This window comes from Cygnus olor, chromosome 23 (genome assembly GCF_009769625.2).
Source record: "Cygnus olor isolate bCygOlo1 chromosome 23, bCygOlo1.pri.v2, whole genome shotgun sequence".
Taxonomy (NCBI): domain Eukaryota; kingdom Metazoa; phylum Chordata; class Aves; order Anseriformes; family Anatidae; genus Cygnus; species Cygnus olor.
This window is the reverse complement of record NC_049191.1, coordinates 4,739,011-4,756,687: the sequence shown is the minus strand read 5'-3', so window position 1 is coordinate 4,756,687 and position 17,677 is coordinate 4,739,011. Positions and strand designations below refer to the sequence as shown.

The 17,677-nt window shown below is 57.3% G+C and overlaps 1 protein-coding gene and 1 long non-coding RNA gene across 2 annotated transcripts in view; one reads left to right on the top strand and one right to left on the bottom strand.

Annotated features, from left to right (window-relative positions):
* The window catches only part of EPB41 (erythrocyte membrane protein band 4.1), a 61,867-nt gene extending 51,829 nt beyond the window's left edge, over window positions 1–10,038 (bottom strand). The window contains 1 exon segment of the mRNA XM_040535205.1: window positions 9,663–10,038. Within this exon segment, the coding sequence (XP_040391139.1) occupies window positions 9,663–9,757 (95 nt within the window). The 5' untranslated portion in view covers window positions 9,758–10,038.
* Window positions 1,504–17,677, top strand: part of LOC121058980 — a 29,529-nt gene continuing 13,355 nt past the window's right edge. Inside the window, exon 1 of the long non-coding RNA XR_005814407.1 lies at window positions 1,504–1,515. This is a non-coding gene — a long non-coding RNA (uncharacterized LOC121058980). The remainder of the gene's footprint in view (window positions 1,516–17,677) is intronic.

The window sequence follows — 17,677 nt, the reverse complement described above, 5'->3', positions numbered from 1 at the left end:
AAAGCTCCCGCGGCACCAGCACACATGGGTAGGGACAGCCGCGTTACTGCCCCAGCACGAGCATGCAATAAATGGTGAGCTCTCTTGTGCACCAGCTGCCCAAACAGCCTGCTTTGTAGTTACTTGCCACTGTGTTTATTTTGAATAAATGCATTTGTAAGAATCGTTATCCAAACACACACTCGAAGCGCGCTGCTCTCTTAAAAACAAAAAGGCAAAATCCGGAGCAAAGGGAGGGGACCTGGAAGAGCAGGCCTCAGCAACTGCGGCAAACAGAAGGGACAGCCCACAAACAAACACTTCCTCTGGATGTAGTTTGCTCCCTTTAAATACTAACATTCCTGGAACAAGCCTGTTTACTTGCTTGGATTTCAAAGCAGTGACCGCGGTGCATTGCGGACGGCGCTCATCCCGGCACTGGAAGGTGGGACTCGCTGGGGACCAACAAACATCCCCACGTCTTTCCTCTGTCCCCCAGGAATCGCGTCAGAGCTCAGCTTCCTTCGGCCAAATCCCCTTCCCTGGGCTGGGGATGCAATGACGGGCACGTAGGAGCATTTCCCTTCCCAATAAACATTTTGTGGAGGCAGCGAGCCGCCAGCACCAAGAACTCATCGGGTGCAGCCGAATGTCCTGCGGCATGACCCGAGCGTGCTGCCCGCTGCTTCTCTCCCTTTGAAGCTTTATGGTCAGAAAGGATTTCTCGAGCTTTCGACCAAAAGAAATGGAATTTGTAAGCAAGGCACATAACCAAGGGGCCGTACCACTTAAGAAACCTATTCCTTCAACCTTTGTAGTACAGAGATGTTCGCTACGTAGCAGGACACCCACAGCAGAGCTGGCCTGAAGAGCCAGGTTCCTGCTCTGCTACTCTTCTGCTCGCTATTTGGATAAGGCATGCCCACTCAAACCCAAAGCAGGTTTTAAAAATACATTTTCTTCCATTGCTGTTCCACCAGGCAGTTGTGCAGACCACGCAGGAGCCCCAGGAGCTCTGCGATACCGGCAGCAGAGGGACCTGGTCCTCCTGCTTATTGCACATCGCCACGCTGCTCACCTGCTGCTCTGCCCTGTCACATCTGTCACTGCCGAGTTTTGGGGGATGTTTTTGGGAGAGAACTAGGGTTTGAAGCCAGACAGACTGTAAATAGAGGGGTTGTCACAAGTCTAACGGAGAGAAGGCACTTAATGCTATGGAAATGAGCAAAGCACAGCAAAACGTACATGCTGCCTTTGGAGATTTCTGAGTAAATATTGCTTCAGAAAAGCGTTCAAGTGCGCATTTGTATGTAAGCATTCTGATGTTTGAGAACATCCTCCTTCAGACAGGAAGTCTTCAGCAACAGGAAGCAATCTGAAGAAAACGTAATTAAAGGCACTCAGAGCAGGTTTTATGAACCTCCTGTCCCCTGCACAGCAGATCTTCTGGCCCGCAGACACCCTCTGACATCCCCAGCCTCCGAGCTCACCTTCTTTCTACCCAAGGCCCTGCAGCATCGCTGGAGGGAGCACATGGTGCCTCTGCAAGCTTGCTTTCACCTGCAGAGTCACTTTTCTCCTTTAAACAAAATAAACTTGAGGCTTAAAGTGAGTAAAAAGCCTAACTGCTGATCCTGATCCTAATATCCGTGGTTTGAGCCCACGCTAAGCAGTGTTTGGGGAGCAGAGGATATCAGAGCTCAGTTCCAGCCCCACACCGTGCTCTTGCAGACGTCAGAAGAAAACTTCCAGCAAAGCAAAGGCGGTGTTCGGGTCCATCCCTTCCACGGGCACACTCTCTCATACCTCCCCTTTCTTCCTCTTCCCCTCACCTCCAGCCCTTTTTCTGGCCAAGTCAGCATTAGTCACGTAAGAGTTTGCTGTCTCCCAACGACCTGAAACACGTGGGATTGCAAGTGTGGCCTCACGTGTCAGGCTACGGCCAGGGCCAACAACGTAAGGCAGCACAATTCGTAGGCATCTCTCGGGAGGAGAGCTCTCCCTTACAGCACAATTTTAGCTCAGCACAGTCCAGCTGCGGTCTCACAGCTGCTTCAGGTCTTTGTCGCAGGACAGAGAGCACCCTGCACACCTGCTGGAGGCGACTGGCTGACAATTTATCTAACATGCACGTTTTGGAGTTGCTCAACAGATCCCTGCTGAGAAAGCCTTCCAGCCCCAAGGATGCAAAACTACTACTTCGTTCCCAGAAAGCCATCATTAAACGACGATGTGTTAGCTCTCTGGAAATAACGATGCTGCTCGTTTGGGTCCTTCGGTGACAAGTTACAGTGGCTCAGAGAAACAGTAATAGTTAGATACACGTCTATCACCGTCCTTACCTGACAGAGCGCTCCAGCCTCCCGCATCTAGGCACATAAATAAGCTACAACACGCTTGCTGTTCCAACCAAGAGTAACACCTAACTTATTCCTGCTCCCAAGCCCAGAAGAAAATAGCTCCCGCCATAACTGTGACCTAATCCTGGGTGTTTTTGTCTTTCAAAGAGAGAAGAAGAAGGCCTGCCCCCAGGCACACTCCTTTCTCAGAAGGCGAACCGTTTCGCAGCAATGCTGCGCACCAGATAACCGTACCCCTGCTGCCTGAGCACGCTGCCTCGACCTTCCTGCCCAGAAACGTGCGGCTCCACCGAACGCTACTGCTCCGGCGAGAATTGGAGACAGTGATAAATTTTCAGCGAGAAATTTCTGCTAAAAATAGACAAAAAAAAATCCAATAGTTGCAGCAACAGCAGGCTTTTTTGTAAGTGCTTTCTTTCCCATTTCTCAATAGGTGGAACTGCACGCTGTGAGACACGGGGCTCAGGGTGAGCACGCGGCTCCCGGGGACCTGGTGCACATGCAGCGAGGCACACATGTGTAAAAGGCGTTTTCAGGTGGGAGACGTGCACTGAAACTGCAGACACCACGAGCAGAACACGTGTTTGAGCAATGCAACCTATAGATTATTTTTAATACAATTAAGAAAACGCAGCAGAGGACTTAGTGTGCTTTTTTTTCCCCAAATAAAATAAGAAATTCAGATGCCTCCCAATAAATACCTCTAGAGATTTGAACCAGAACCTCCAAGGAACTGCCACTGAAAGCTATGGGACAAACAGGTCTGGCAAAGCCAAGCAATAAAAAAATGTCTGCAAAATTTGTTTTATCATACTTGATTAGGAGAATAATTAGCACGGGCATTGTACAGAACTGACACGCATCACCTCCTTGTGCCGATATGCTGGGTGCTAACAAAAGGGATGCCATGGCCCGGCTGGCCCCACTCCCACCCGAGCAGTAGGACGAGGTGCTGCAGGCTCTGGCTCCACAAGCAGGGGAAGAAGGCACGGGCACAATGCAGATGGTCCATTATAACCGCCCGGATTTAATTTTCACCAGCCCAGCCCTCGTAATCTACTGCATGGCGGCAGCACCGTGCCCCTCTTTCATCTTCTGGTGCCGTACAGCTTTCCTATTTAAATGAGGGCAAAAAATAGTAGCTTACCATCTGCTGGAAGCAAATCATTTCTGTCAAGCTGAATAGCGGGCTTACGGAATGACCTGACTAAACGGCGCGTTAGAGGAGTGCATTACAAGCGAGCAGAGCCGCAGCACCGACCCCGGATCCTCAAACACCCTCCGGGATGCTCCAGACCTGGATGTCACACGGGATTCAGAGGACTTGTTTATCAGCAAACCCTGAAATTTAGACGAAGACACGTCCTTGAGTAAGGTCAACGGCAATGGGTTTGGCAGGGTATGCCCATTTGGGAGGTGTTAAAACTGACTCGAACTTGGAACAATTGGACCCAAACCAGAGGGACCTGGGAACAGGCACCAGTGTAACGCAAGCATTGCTTCCCATTGTGTAGGAGCAACTCTTGGGGCTCTCCCAGCCCTACACAGATGTCAAAGCAGAACCGACCCCACTGTGCCTCAAGCACGAGGCAGAAACCCCGTGCAGAAACAATTCTGCGAGCCGCCCAGCTGCGTCACAAACCCTACAAAGGAAGCAGCCAGCCCTGCTCAGGGCGGCCACTGAGCTGAAACCCGGCTCTGCGGCTGCTGCCGGTATCTGCCCGGCCTCGGGGAGGAAGGGAGGGACCCGAGCACCCGTCCCCACCCAAGGCAGCTCCAGCACCCGCCGCCTGCACCCTGCCGATAGCGCCCAGGCTGCTGCATCCCATGGGGGGGACCCGGCACGCATGGTACGGGGCTGGCACCAGAAATCTCGGCAAAAAAAAAGCACCGAGGTGCGTGATGGCAGCTGGGTTTAGGATGTCCTTGTTCCCACTTCCACCCCATCCCAGCCAGACTTTGCACCGGAGAAACGGCACAGCGAAGCCGAGGCGGCTCCACGCGTGGCAGCAGCCCTCCTCCTCCTCCTCCAGCAGCACGATACTTCCTAAAGCACCAGTTAAACAGAAATAAGCAATACATCTCAATCGAGCGAATAGAAGGGGTTTTTGCATGCATTATTCATGAGGGTTTTTTTTTTCTTCCCTGCCTGAACACAGATGTGTTTACTCACACTGTGCCTCATTTACACTCGAGGTTTAACATAACAGGGCTCATTTTCCTTCCTTACAGCTTCGAGCACAGGGTAAAAACACGTTCAGCTTGTGTCGTTTTGCCTTTAGTCGTTTCCCAAGCGGGGCTATAATTGGAACCCAAGAGGGACCCGCACGCTGCTCTGACACAGCCCCACGAGTGCCTGGTGTGCACCTGCCCGCAGGCACTGAGCACCAGGGACACGATGGATGCGGCCCCAGCTTAGGCACGCTGGGGACATCAGGGACAGCCCGAGCTGCGGGCATCCTTCTGCAGCACGCTTTGCATCCATCCAAAGCCTCGCCCTCGTGGAACGCCCAAAATTTATTAAAAGGGAGAATAACTGGTCATGGTAAGAGTAAATAGAAGAAATGTCAAGTATGAAAGCAGGGCTGGCACGTCCTGAGTCACTCTGGGCTCGCCTCCTGCCCAGCCCCGCTAAAGCTACCCGAAAGCGTCCTCGGCACGGGCTTCACACTACTGCTGTTCCACACCTGCCACGGGGCGTGAAGGTATTTCAGCGAGGCAGCACGACGCGACCCTAAGCTGATTCCGAGACCTCCTCCCCTGTAAAGCAGCCGCTGCTTCTCCTCCTTCCAACACCAACACTGCAAAGAGCCAAGACATTTGGTGCAGAGGCTGCTCCTTACCCCAGCGAAAGCCTGCGGTGCGAGGCATGTCCAGGCCTTCCGGCGCTGCTCAGAGGCAGCACCAGCAGCAGCGGGGCAGCTTTGTTGCTGTTCGGAGCAATCTGGCAGCTCGCAGCAGCGCCCAAGCCACCAGGCTTGGTTTATTTCTGAATTTGCCCCGGTGTGTTCACCACAACCACGGAGCAGCAAAGAATTTGCTTCGCTGCGATCGTGAGCAAGCCCCCAACACCGTGAAGCTTAACCTGTGAAGCTTAACGCAGGGACCGGGGATGCTTGGGGGCACGGAGGGGATGCACTGGCCCCGAGGAAGACCTTCGCTCCGGAGCCAGAGGCTGGGGAGCGACCCAGCTCTGGGGACGGGAACGGGACGGCTACAAAAGCTGTGGCAAGCCCCAAGGGAGCGAGTCAGCGCCCAGCGAGATTCACCTGGCTGAGTTTCGCTGGGTGGGTGCACAGCACCGCAGGTACCGTGCTGCTGCAAGAGGCTTTGAGTCAGGCAGCCGCCACCCTTCAGCCTTTTACCTCTTCTGAGGTCTTTTTCTTGCAGGGCTCAGCCCCGCACGCAGCAGCATGGGGCAGGAAAACCTCACAAGGGAGGAGAAAGCCGTTCCCATCACACACCCTGAGCGGTGAGCTCCGCACAGCATCGCAGAAAGAACCCCAAACTCTTGCCACTTGAAAACTTCCACGACTGTGGAAGCTTAGCTTTAAAAACACCAAAAAGCTCCTTGGAGTTCCCCAGCAAAACCCAAACAGCTGCAGAAACACAAGCCCCAGGCAGTTCCCCACTGCTGCGGCGCCACAAGCACGGGGCAGCGGGGAACGCAGGAGGGACAGACCCGGAGCAGCGAAGCACCTTTCGGCACCAGGTGGGGGAATTCAGGAGCCAGAAGCTGTCTGTGAAGCCTCGAGGCGTGGATTCGGTTTGATCGAGACAAATTGAGGTTGTCCCCACTCCGAGGGCTGGCGATGGGTTTTGGGGCTGGGGGAGGCAGCGGGACGCCCACCCACCCCGAGGCTGCACCGCGGCGTTGGGGTTCACGCCGGTACAAAGGAGACGTCGCCGCCCAAACCTCCCCGATCCCCAAAAGAAATGTAAACGGAAAAAAGGTGCTCCAGAACGTGTCAGGCAATGGGCACCGAGGTGTTTCCATAGCACAAGGAAGAGCGAGAGCCCTCGAGGTGCCCGGAGCCTCCCCAATCCCAACGCCACAACCGGCCCCTTCCACGCACAGCTGGCGCCGCCTGAACCCCACCGGGAACAGAACCCCACCGAGAGGGCGTGCAGAGCAGTGATGAACTGCATTCGCCCGTGCTCAAGAACCAATTAGGCACAAATCACAGCGCAGCCCAGTCCTGCCCCTCTCCCCGGAGCCTCTCCTTTCGGCACTCGGCGTGGCTGCGGCAGACCCGTGCCGGAGCCTTGGCCTCGCAGCCATCTCCGCCACTGTTTGTTTGTTTTTTTTTTTTTCCCAGCCAGCAGTGAAATCAGGCAGCTTTCGGTTTTAATCCCCTTAATTAGGGGGTGTGCGGCAGTTTTCATTCCTTAATTACATCCAGTGCCACAGCTGAGGCATGGCGTTTGCAAACAGCCGCTTCCAGCCTCTGAATCGGAGCCGCCGGGTTCCCACGCGGACACGCGGCGCCGCCGGCAGCTCTCCAGGTGCTCAGCCCGGACACCCTCGCACACGCAGCCCCACGGGCAGCTGTCCTTAAACACTCACCTCTTTTTCGGGCAGGACTGAAGTCCTAAAACAGCGCTAAAAAAGCCCCAGCAGCCTGCCCCGAGCAGCACAGCGGGGGTGCGGCCGTTCCAAGTTGGCAGGGAAAAAGCTGCAATTTCAGGCAGCGTCCTCAATATTGGCTCTCGGGATGGAGCGACAACATTTTGGGGTCTAACTCCGTTATTTTGGTGCGTTGCCTTTTGGTAGCCGGTCTGTAGGTGCACAACGGTGCTTTCATCGCAGTTGCTCAGCTGCCAGGAATCCCTTTGATGCCCTGGCAGGGCACTTTGTTACCCTGCTCCTGCTGCCGAACCCAAAATAATTACGCCGACACCTTCTGCCTGCCCATGGAGCCATCAGGCCGTTATTCCACGGGGCTCCTGCCTTCGGTCCTGCTTTGAATTACTGCGCCCAATGCGTACCCTGATGCATTAATAGCTCCAGGGACACGGCAGCTGGGCTCCAGCAGGCAGCCTGTCCTACCAGCGATGAGAAATAGCACGCAGGATATTAAATATCACCTGGGGGGCAGAGGGGAGCACTGATTAAAGACACGTGGAGGAGGATAACGGGGTACTGCAGGTGTTTGCCACTGCTGGGGACCCCAGCGAGCATCCCCGCCCCCCTGCGCTTTGCTCGCCTCCGGCACCGGTCCGGCAGCCCGCAGGCGTTGCAGCCGTCGGCACAAACGTGCACCAAGGATGCTTTCTTGAGGCTGCAGGAAGGAAAAGGAAGCTTTGCTTGCTCTGAGCGACTGCAGGGACAGAGTCCCAGGCACATTTTGCACCCAGGTTACAAGGGCTGCTTGTCGGCTGCTGCCTTCCCTTCTGAGCTCGCTGGGTTTGCATGGGAAGGAGTGAGCCTCACGGAGGTTTTGAAACCAGGGCAGCACCAAACAAACACTGGCACTGCAATGTTTGAGGGTCTGGAGCAGCCTTTTTTACTTCTTCAGTTCCCCTCTTGGCAATGCAGTGCACCAGGAGGACAGCACCAGCACTGAGCATCGTGCTCCTGGCCCCTCGTTTCTGAGCAGCATGTCGCAGCAGCATCCTCTCCAGCCACGCTCAATTCTGCTGCTCATCCCAACAGCACCCGACCAGGAGCCCACGGGCTGCCCTACAGACGAGAAGCCCCAGCACTCACCTCCCACCCTCACACTCAGCTGCCCTCGACCTCCTCTGCCTCCTGCACCGCTCCTCTCTCGGGCATTTGTTCCCTGCTTTGTTCTCCCCGCTCTCATTTCGCATTAAACACTGAACCAGGAGAACCCTGAGGTCCCCAAACACGCCGAAGAGAGCCCCGGTGCGAGCAAAGAGGCTTGCAGGCAGACCACAGGCGTGTGCTGGGGAAACCTGGGCACAGCTTTGGGGATCAAAGCTGCTTTCCCTGCTCCACTGGTGTGGGGACGCTCGCCCACGGCACGCTCCTGGCCAGGCTCCGGCGGAGGAGACAGCAGCAAATAGCACACAACTTCTTAAAGACCTCAGTATTAAAATAATAATAACGACAAGCCGTGCAGGACAAAAATATTCCTTTAGTAGGGGAAAGCGGATGGAGAAAACAGAACGCGGCAGGTTAAATATCTCCTCATTAAAATAAATCGTTGTGTTTGCAGCCAGCTGAGGCCAACGCTGCTTTCTGGCCAAGCTACTGATCTTGGGTACGCATCTTAGTGTCCTAACGCTGCTTATTTTACAAGTTAGGTCCCCCAATAATCCTTACCCTACTCAAAGTGTGCGTGTTTGCGTGCACACGTATGCACCCAGCAATGCAAATTCATTATTAACAGCTGCCTGTTTTTTGGAGCAGCTCTGCTTATTTTTCCCTTTTTCCTATTTAAATCCCAGTTGTGCAATTGCCTCACGCCCGGCTGAAGCCCTTCTGAGCCTGACACTTCTTCATCCAGCTGAGAGCCACGGACTCATGGAGGGCTCAGACACGCAGCAAGCACCAAAACTGCCAGCGAATTAAGAATATCATCAGGATTTTGGACTCGACGGTCCTGTCCAGAGGGAAGGCACCGAGCAGAGGAGCTGAGCCGAGAGCCGCAGCTCAAATTGTGCTGGGGAAGGGCTGCGGGTGCCCCGCCAGACAAGCAAGCTGCTGACGGCGGGAGCCGCACAACAATATCGCTGAAAGCCGCATTCAGGGAGCACAAGGGAACCAAATGCCACCCAAATCCTCTTTTCTGCAAGCTCCGTGGATAGCATTGTCAGGGCTAAAACTGCGCTCAGAAGACCCTTCAAACGTAGCCAGGGTGAAAAAGTGGAGAGAGCAGAACGCGACCGTGAGCTCACCCGGCCGCCAGCAGGCAGCCAGCTCGTGCCAGATGCCTTCTTGTTTTTAAACGCCTTCCGAAGCCTCCTCCTTTGCATTTCCTCGCCGGCGACGGCTTCAGGTTCTCTTTATAAGCTAGAGGAGCTGAAGGCGGGCAGTACTTGTTCCTCGGCAGCGGTTCCACAAGACAAAAATAACGAGCGGGCAAACGAGGTCTGGGCGCCGGGGCACGTCCCTGCCTCCAGGAAGCCGGCTGCTCTGCCGGCACAGCGGCCAGGAGGGTGGCTTCGTAACAGGAGTAAAAAGATGAGACACACAAACGTAGAACCGAGCTTCCCTCGACGTGCTGATGGCTCGTTTCGGAGCTGCGACTTCAGCACGTGCACGCACAGCCCCGGCTTGTTTCCATCACTCACGCTAAAGAGATCGCAGAAACCGCTCTGATGAATTAAAGCTCCCTGTTAAGAATATCCCGTTACCTTATTCCTAAGCGAAGGGGATTCCTAAAGGCTCCTCCCCGGTGCTGTCCTGCAGGGGTGGCAGAGCCAGGCCGTGGGGCTGCACGTCGTGGCATCGCTGCGCTCGCTGTCGGAGCGCACGGCGAGTGCCAGGCTGCGGGCAGCAGCAGCAGGACAGGATTTACCTTTTTTTACCATTTCCTGGCCATTTTACCTGCTGGCATTCCCCTTCCAAGCCTGTTTGTTTCATTTAACCTCCCGCTCTTAAGCTACCATCCAATTACTGCTCCCAATTACTCGGCGCTCAAGAGCCCGCGGTAATTACAGAGAGCGCTCGCTGCACGCGGTCGGTGGCACCGCTTCAAACAAGCCCACATCAGGACAAATCCAAGGGGCTTGCGGGCCACCAAGCGAGCACGGAGCCCTCCTGGCCAGCCAGGACCGAGCCCAAGCTGCCAGCATGGACCTGCAGCAGCCGAGGTGCTCGGAGCCGGAGCAGGCTTGGGAAGGAGCGCGGGGACCACGCGGCTCATGTCGGCATCACCAGCGCAAGGAGAGATTTTGCAACTCGCCTTACTCAGACTTAACACCCACCCATGCATAAGACATTCTTCGGCAGGATCTCGAGAAAACAAAACGTTTCCAAGGCAGACGCCAAGATTTCATAAACTTTGCTCTCTTTTCCAGCAGCTCCACGGGCAGCCACCCATCGCGCAGCACCGAGGCAGCGCCACCCGTGCCGAACAGCTGCAAGCCACCTGTGCAAGCCACAGCCACCTTCTCATTTTTTTGTTGATTATCCTGCAAAACGTCTGTTTCACTTTGCGTGGTGCTTTTTTGCACTTTCAGTGCTAAATTCACTCCCAACAACACCAGGCCAGGGCAGCGCCAGCCTTCTAGGAAAGGGGAAAAAGATGGGGAACGTAAAGGGCTCCTCTCCGCGCTTCGTTCCTGCTGCCGGCCCTCATCCCACCCGCCTCAGAGACCGGCTTCTCGAGAAAGAAACGCATCCCCCTGCGGGTCCGGGTGGCACCAGGACCTGGGGACCCCCCCGACCACCAGCAGGGAACGTGGTGGTAGCAGGAGATGGCCAGGTACGCGCCCAGATCAAAGACATTTGGGAACACATTTGGGATGCTTCAGCTGAGTACTCAGGACAGCACAAGGTGCCTTTCTAACCCAGAATATATTTAATATCAGGAGTCTGCCTGCTACCTCGCAGCGCCCCGTCCCCCTCTCCTCGCAGGAAGGCAGCCTGCATACACGATGCAAAGCCGTAAGGGACCACACAAGGTGCCACACGGGCTCATCGCGTGCACGACAAAGTAGCCACTTAGAAGTCGAATGTCTGCACCGCTCCGAGTCAGAGTTGTTTCCCATTTGCATTAAAAAATTATATATAATTCACTGCTTGGAGCAGCAGAGACAGATTTTGCTTAAAGAGAGCAACAACTTCCAAGCCCTATTTCCCAACGCGGCACTAAAAGAGCTCCCAGGCCCCGCACCAGGAGGATGCACGGCTGCAACGTCGCTCTGCGTCCTCTCCACCCCAGCAGGATACTCACGGAGTCTATTGACAGGTGGTTTTAGTGCAGGAAGGGCTCCCCGCCTACCCCCAGATGTTTTTCTAGTGGTAAAGTCGAAGTGCTGCACAAGCTACGAGTGATCAGCCTTCGGTTTCACTCTAACTAACCAACCGCCACTTGTTTTTTTTGCTAGAGTCACAAGTTTCAGAAGGCTAAACCGCTTCCAAAGCGCCGATCTATCCGCGGTTTTTAGCTGATTTCATGGGTAATGCATCAAAGGGGCGCAGCTCCTTGTTTCCTTGCGATCCTGCGCGCCATGCCCAAGACAAAGCCCTGGTTAGAAGGGTTACAACGCGCAGCAGAATCGGGGCCGTGGGGTTTTTGCAGGTAACAGCCGTGGGTGATGAGACGTCGCCAAAAAACAACTCACAACCGCTCCCAGCAGCAGCCTTAGAGGAGGCATCAAGCTGCGAAAAAAGCAAAATACTAAATTTCACTTTAACCACAAGCCTCCTCGCCTTGCCAGAGCCTTGCCTCCTGTTTAACAACCCACGGCGTTACAGGAGGAGGATCACCACTTGTCATCAGCGGGTCAGGTGAAGTCAATCACCGTTTTCAGATAAGTTATGGAGCAGCAGCAGACGAAGCTGGTGCCCACCTGCCCAGCCACGTGGAGCTCAGGAGCCAAGCTGTACCCGGCCCTGCATCGCTGCCCTGGGGCTGGCAGAAAGGGACAGGCACCGAGCCCGAACCGTCCTACCTGAGGTGCTAAATGAGACAAAAAAAGCTTGGTCCAGCACGCAGGTGGGGAGAAACGTCGGTCCTTGGATGAGCAGGAGAGCAAAGCGCCCGGCAGCCCCCGTCCCCGTGGCCAACAAGGGGATTTCAGCCAATTCCTGGGGAAGGGGAAGGGAAGGAAAAGGGAAGGGGAAGGGAAGGGGAAGGGCAGGACGCAGACAGGCGGGAGCTCAGAGCCGACAGCACTGCACGTAAATAAACAAAGGAAGCGTTTCTTGCAGCGAGCATCTCGGTGGCCAGGAGGGAAGCAGCCGCACGCAAGACAAAACAAAAAGCTCCACAACAACCCGGCTCCAGAGGAGCTTTTTCCTCCAACGCGGCACGCACGCCAGGAAGGTGACCAGGGAGCTCCAGCCCCCGGCCCCTTTCTGTGCAGTCGCTCCCGGGACTCCTCCTGGCTTCACCCCCTCCAGCGCCTCCCATTGAATTATTTTTCAGAACCCCCCAAGGACTGAAGGCAGCCGGTCTGCGGGATCGGCTCAGCACCCCGAGTACCTGCAGGAGCCCTTTCCATCACGTCTGAGCAAACCGTGGGGCCTGGCTGCACCGGGAAACCCAGGGAAAAGCAACAAATATTTAATCTATATTTTTTCCTCCCAAATTATCTTCTCCTCCTGGCTGTTCCTCCTCCCCAGGAAAGCACGGAAGCCCTTAAACCCTCCTTAGAAGCCAGATATCCAAAGTCTTGCTGAAAATAGTCGCTTTCCCTGCAGACAGGCGCCTCCTCAAACCCCAAAAGCTCCTGATTTGCACCCAAGAGGAGTTATTTCAGCAGCTGTAGCATAACTTGGGCCTTCTGCTGTTGCCTTCCACATATTTATTCCCTGTCTCCTTCCTGGTTTCTGGCTTCACAGGCTTGTTTTCAAGTCGGCAGCCGGAGCTAAAAGCAACAGCAGGGCAGGGGATGGGGACGGTGCCCCCGCCTCTGCTCCAGCACCACTCAAATCCTACCCTTGCTCCTGAGCACCCCCAAATTGCCGTTTCCTTGCAAGCGACGCTAGTCCTGCCTCCTACGAGAAGCTTGGGACCGCGTCCTCTGCCTTCTGCCAGCGTTGAGGCACCTTTAGGGTGTGAATATGGGGTTTATTGCCCCAAATTCACCCACCCCGAGGCCCTCTCCGACGAGCTCCGTGCCCAGCATCGCGAGCAGGACTAGACAGCCACGCGCGTGCACAGCCCGGTGTTTAAAACATTTCCTAGCTCAGGCTGCTGAATGTGGAGCTGACCATTTGATGTTACCCTTCCACGAGCCCTGCCAGCGACAAACGGGGCTGCCAGGAGCGGTCGCTGCCCGCACGCTTCCCATTTTCTGAGGGAAAAGAAGCAGAAAACTGGGGCACGAATATAAAATGTTCCATCACGTTAAAGGGATAAAACCGAACCACGGCCTTCAACATTTGTGCTGTGACCTCTCCCTAAAGACCCCCAGCCCACAGCACCGTCTCACGAGCAAATTGCAAATATCGACGCTTGGTTTTGATGCACGTGCGCGCCGGCGTCGCAGAGGAACCCGGGCAGGAATTATCAGCCCTGGTTTTGGAGCCCAGTTGGGACAGTGGGAAATAAATAAAGCTTGGGGCGCCGCACGAAATGAGCCAGGATTGTCCCCACTGGTGGCAGCCCCGTGGGTAAAACCCACCCGCGTGGACCAGCCCCATCCCGTCGTCTGCCTCCGGGGGTCTCCGACTCCGCGATTCCGCCGCAAAGCCGCGTGAGCAGCTTAGCCATTTATTTAACGAAAAGCTTTTAATTATCTCTCTCACGCACACGCATTACGTGGGGCGGGGAAGCGGGGGGAAGTAATCAGCCTACAACCGGTGACCCGCGAGTTCACGGGAATTGTGTTTTTCACAGAAACAGCCAACTAGCCCAAATCCGCTGCGCTCAAACCGTGCCCCAAGCTGCGGGGCTCCGTGCGTTTGGCTGCGGCTGTAATTCGGGGCCGGCTTGCAGCGTGGCTGGCTGGGACTCATCCTGCACCTCCCAGGGGCGCAGGGTGCCCGGTGCCCTCCAGAAGCTCCCGAGTCCGCGTGCTGCGCACAACGGGACACGTGAAGCACTGCTACGCGTGCCTGCTCCGAGCACACCTCGAGCGCGTTTACACGGGGATCTGCACCAGGATCCGGATGAGAATCGTCGCCTGCGCCACGCACCCAATGCCCAAACAATTTTCCACACCACGAAATTGCTTCATTTAAAAAAAAAAAAGCAAAAAAGAGTGGGATTTAGTGCATCCACGCAGAATTAGGAGTGTTTGGTTTTAACGCGTAACGTCGGTGGCGTTACACAAGCAACGATTCCTACGAACACGCAGCGAGCGTAAACAACCGACCGAGCGTAAAGAGACCAGGGATGTTAATCTGGATTAACCGCGAGCCGTGGACCTTCCCACCTAATCCACCCGATGGACGAGGGTAAATCCCCGCCGGGCCACAGCCTCCGATTTCTGCAACTTAAGGAACCGCGGCGCTGGTCGGGACGGCCAAGAGGTGAGGGGCCCGAGGTGGACCCGCTCCGTACGGCCCCTGGTCCGTCTACACGGGATCATGGCCAAAGCTGAGCCCCGAGGAAGCAGAACGACTGCTGCGAGACATCGCCGAGCCCCGCCGGCGATCCACTCGGGATACAAAGCGCGGCTGACGGCTTCCCCAGGGGGATGCAAGAGACAAAAACAAAATCCGAGCCTGGATCCGCACAGGCGGAATGTCTTAATGCTGGGGAGGTGGCATCGGGATGAAACGTGGCTAGGAAGAAGCTGGTAAACCTGAAGCTGAGCTTAAAAGCACAAAACGGGATTTATAACCAGAAGAATTTATAACAGGACGGCTGCAGACCCCTCACTACAGCCCCACCTGCTCCACGGCACGCACCCAGCGCCCAAAACCAAGAGGCTCCCATCAAATAGATGCCACATTACCAAATTCCTGCAACTCCAGCCACCCAAGGCTCCCCGGGGACGCTAAGCAGCCCCTGGCAGAAGCCCCAGCACGGGGCCAGCACCGTCCATCAGCACCACGCCCCTACACCCAGCGTTAGGGCAGCCCCAGCGTCCGAATCCGGCATCGCGGAGCCGCCGAGCATCCCACGGCTCGAAACCCACCAGCCCCTCACGGCACGGCGCTGCTTCGACGGCTGCTGAATGGATTTGTAAAGGCTTTAAAGGGAAGCGAAGTGCCTCCCACCCTACCTCCCAGCATTTAAACATCCGCTCCACGAGCAGCAAACAGAGCGGCAGGATGGATTTTTTTGCGCCGCTTTCCGAAAAGCGACTCGAAACGCCGCACCCGCGCACGCGAGCGGCTGGCAGGCGCCCTCCTGGAGACGTAAGCTGTCGGTTCGGAGCAGAATTGTCCGAAGCTTTTCTGTGCCGGAGGAGGAAGGGGCTGCGAAGGCTCCTTCCCCTCGCCCAAGCAGCGGTGCCGGGCCGGGGTCTGCCGCCCGCCGCCCCCAGCAGGGATGGGCTTCGCGCTGCCGGGGGGGATTTAAGCACAGGTCCCTCCTGTTCTTCTCCCCCCGCCTCACGCGAGAAGCAATCAGGGTATTTTCGTTAGGGAACAAAGCTCAGAGCTGTGTTTCATGGACTAGGTTTAACGGTAAGGATCCGTACACTCGTCCTGGTGCTGCCTTCAGGAGCGGGTCAGGTTTGCCCAGGAGGATCCCAGCCCTATTACAGAAGGTTTCTGTGTCAGCCGCTGCTCAAATCCCACCAAACGCCCCAAAACCATCACGGAAACACACCTGAAGGCACCACAGGTCGGCACCATCTGCATCGGGTGTTAAAATAAAAGAAACGTCATGTGCACGGGGTGCCCAGCAAGGAGAACAGCCCCGGTAGCCACCACCCTAAAACATCGCAGGAAAACCTTCAATGAATTCCCGACCCCGTTACGGCACTGCAGGGGTCTCGGCCCCGCGGTGCCAGCCCTTACAGGACGGCAGCGAGCCTTTTTACCTTTTTACACTATTTCTTTCAGTGGGGCTGTGAAATGAGAGGCGAGTGATCGGGAGGAGCCTCCACGGGACGGCGTCCCCACGTATCCCCCATAACTTACGAACAAAACCTGTTCAGTTAGGAAACCCTTAAAACCCTAAATACTAAAAAGCAAGGGAATATAAAAGCTAGCTTCGCGCTGCTGTTCACAAATAGGTTTTTTTTTTTTGCTGCCCTGTGTTTTTACCAATACCCCAGGGAATAACCTAATAAACAAACCAGGACTGGGACAGACCCCGACACCGTCCCTCCCCGGTATCCAACTCACAGGGACACCGCGGTGCTCCCAGGGCTGGGGGCGGCCGCCTGCCCCTTCCCATGAAAACCCCGAAGCGGACAGCGGGTGCCTGGGGGGGGGGGACACGCTCGTCCCGAGGGGGGCACGCTCCTCCCAGGGGGTTCGCCCGGCCCCCAGCCCCTCCAGGCGCTGCCACCGAAGCCGGGCGGTGCTGGAGGACGCGACCCAGGGACCTTGGGGTGGGAAATGGGGTGGGAAATGGGGTGGGCAGGGGAGCGCGGCTTGCCCATGGGCTGGGACCCCGGTCCCAGCGACACCTCCAGCCCCAATAACACCCCTGACCCCAATGACACCCCCTGGCCCTAATAACATACCCTGGCACCCCCTGGCCCTAGTAACGCCCCTGACCCCAATAATGTCCCCAGCCCTAGGAACACCCCCTATTACCCCCGATCCCACGGACACCCCCCGGCCCCAATAACGCCCCCGACCCCAATAACCCCCCCCCCAGCCCCTCGCCCCCCTCCATGACACGCGCGCCCCCGCGGAAAAGGTACGCGCGCGCCGTGCAAGCGCCCCGTGCACGCCAGACGCGCGCTCGGTGCACGCGCGCACCAAACCCCGCGCACACGCGGGGGACCTTTGCGACGTGAACGCGCGCGCGCCCCCGCACGTGCAGGCAGGCGTTGCGGCAGGCAGCCCGCGCGCGCGCCCGCCGCGCAAAACCCGCGCGCGCCACCCGGGGTACGCCGCGCGCGCGCGCTCCCGCGCGCACTGACTTACCCGCCCGCCGGCAGCGCGCGCGCCCGCGCGGCCGCCCCCGCCGCTTCTCGCGCAGCGCCTCGGGGCCGCCCCGAGCCCCGCCGAACCGAGCCGAGTCCTTCCGAACCGAGCCGAGCCCCGCCGAACCGAGCCCCGCCGAGCCGAGTCCTGCCGAACCGAGCCCCGCCGAGCCGAGTCCTTCCGAACCGAGCCCCGCCGAGCCGAGTCCTGCCGAACCGAGCCGAGCCGAACGCAGCCGAGCCCCGCCGGGAGCCGCTCGCCCGCCCGCCCTGTGGCTCTGCCCCCGGCCCCGCCCCCACCCCCAACACTGTAGTAAGTTCCCATTGGCCAAGCCCAGGGGGCGGGACGCCAGCGGCGCCCTGCGATTGGTGGAAGGGAAAGGGCGGCTGGCGGGGAGGGCGGGGGGAGCAGGAGCGCCCCCTCTCCACCCCCCCCCCCCACCCCCACCCCCCCCACCGCCCGCGCGCTCTCCCCTCAGGCCGGGCCCCGCCGCGCTGAGGGAGCGGGGACCCGGGGGCCGCTCCCCGGCAGCTCCCGCCTCAGCCCGGCCCCAACGAACGCCCCGGAGCGGCCGCACGGCGGCGGGACCGGCGCTGAGCCCAGCGAGGAGCGGGCAGGGGGCGCACACACGGCGGGGGGGCGGCGATTTTCCGTTTGGAGCTGACTGGAAACGGCACAAAACGGGCAGCAAGGGGCAGGA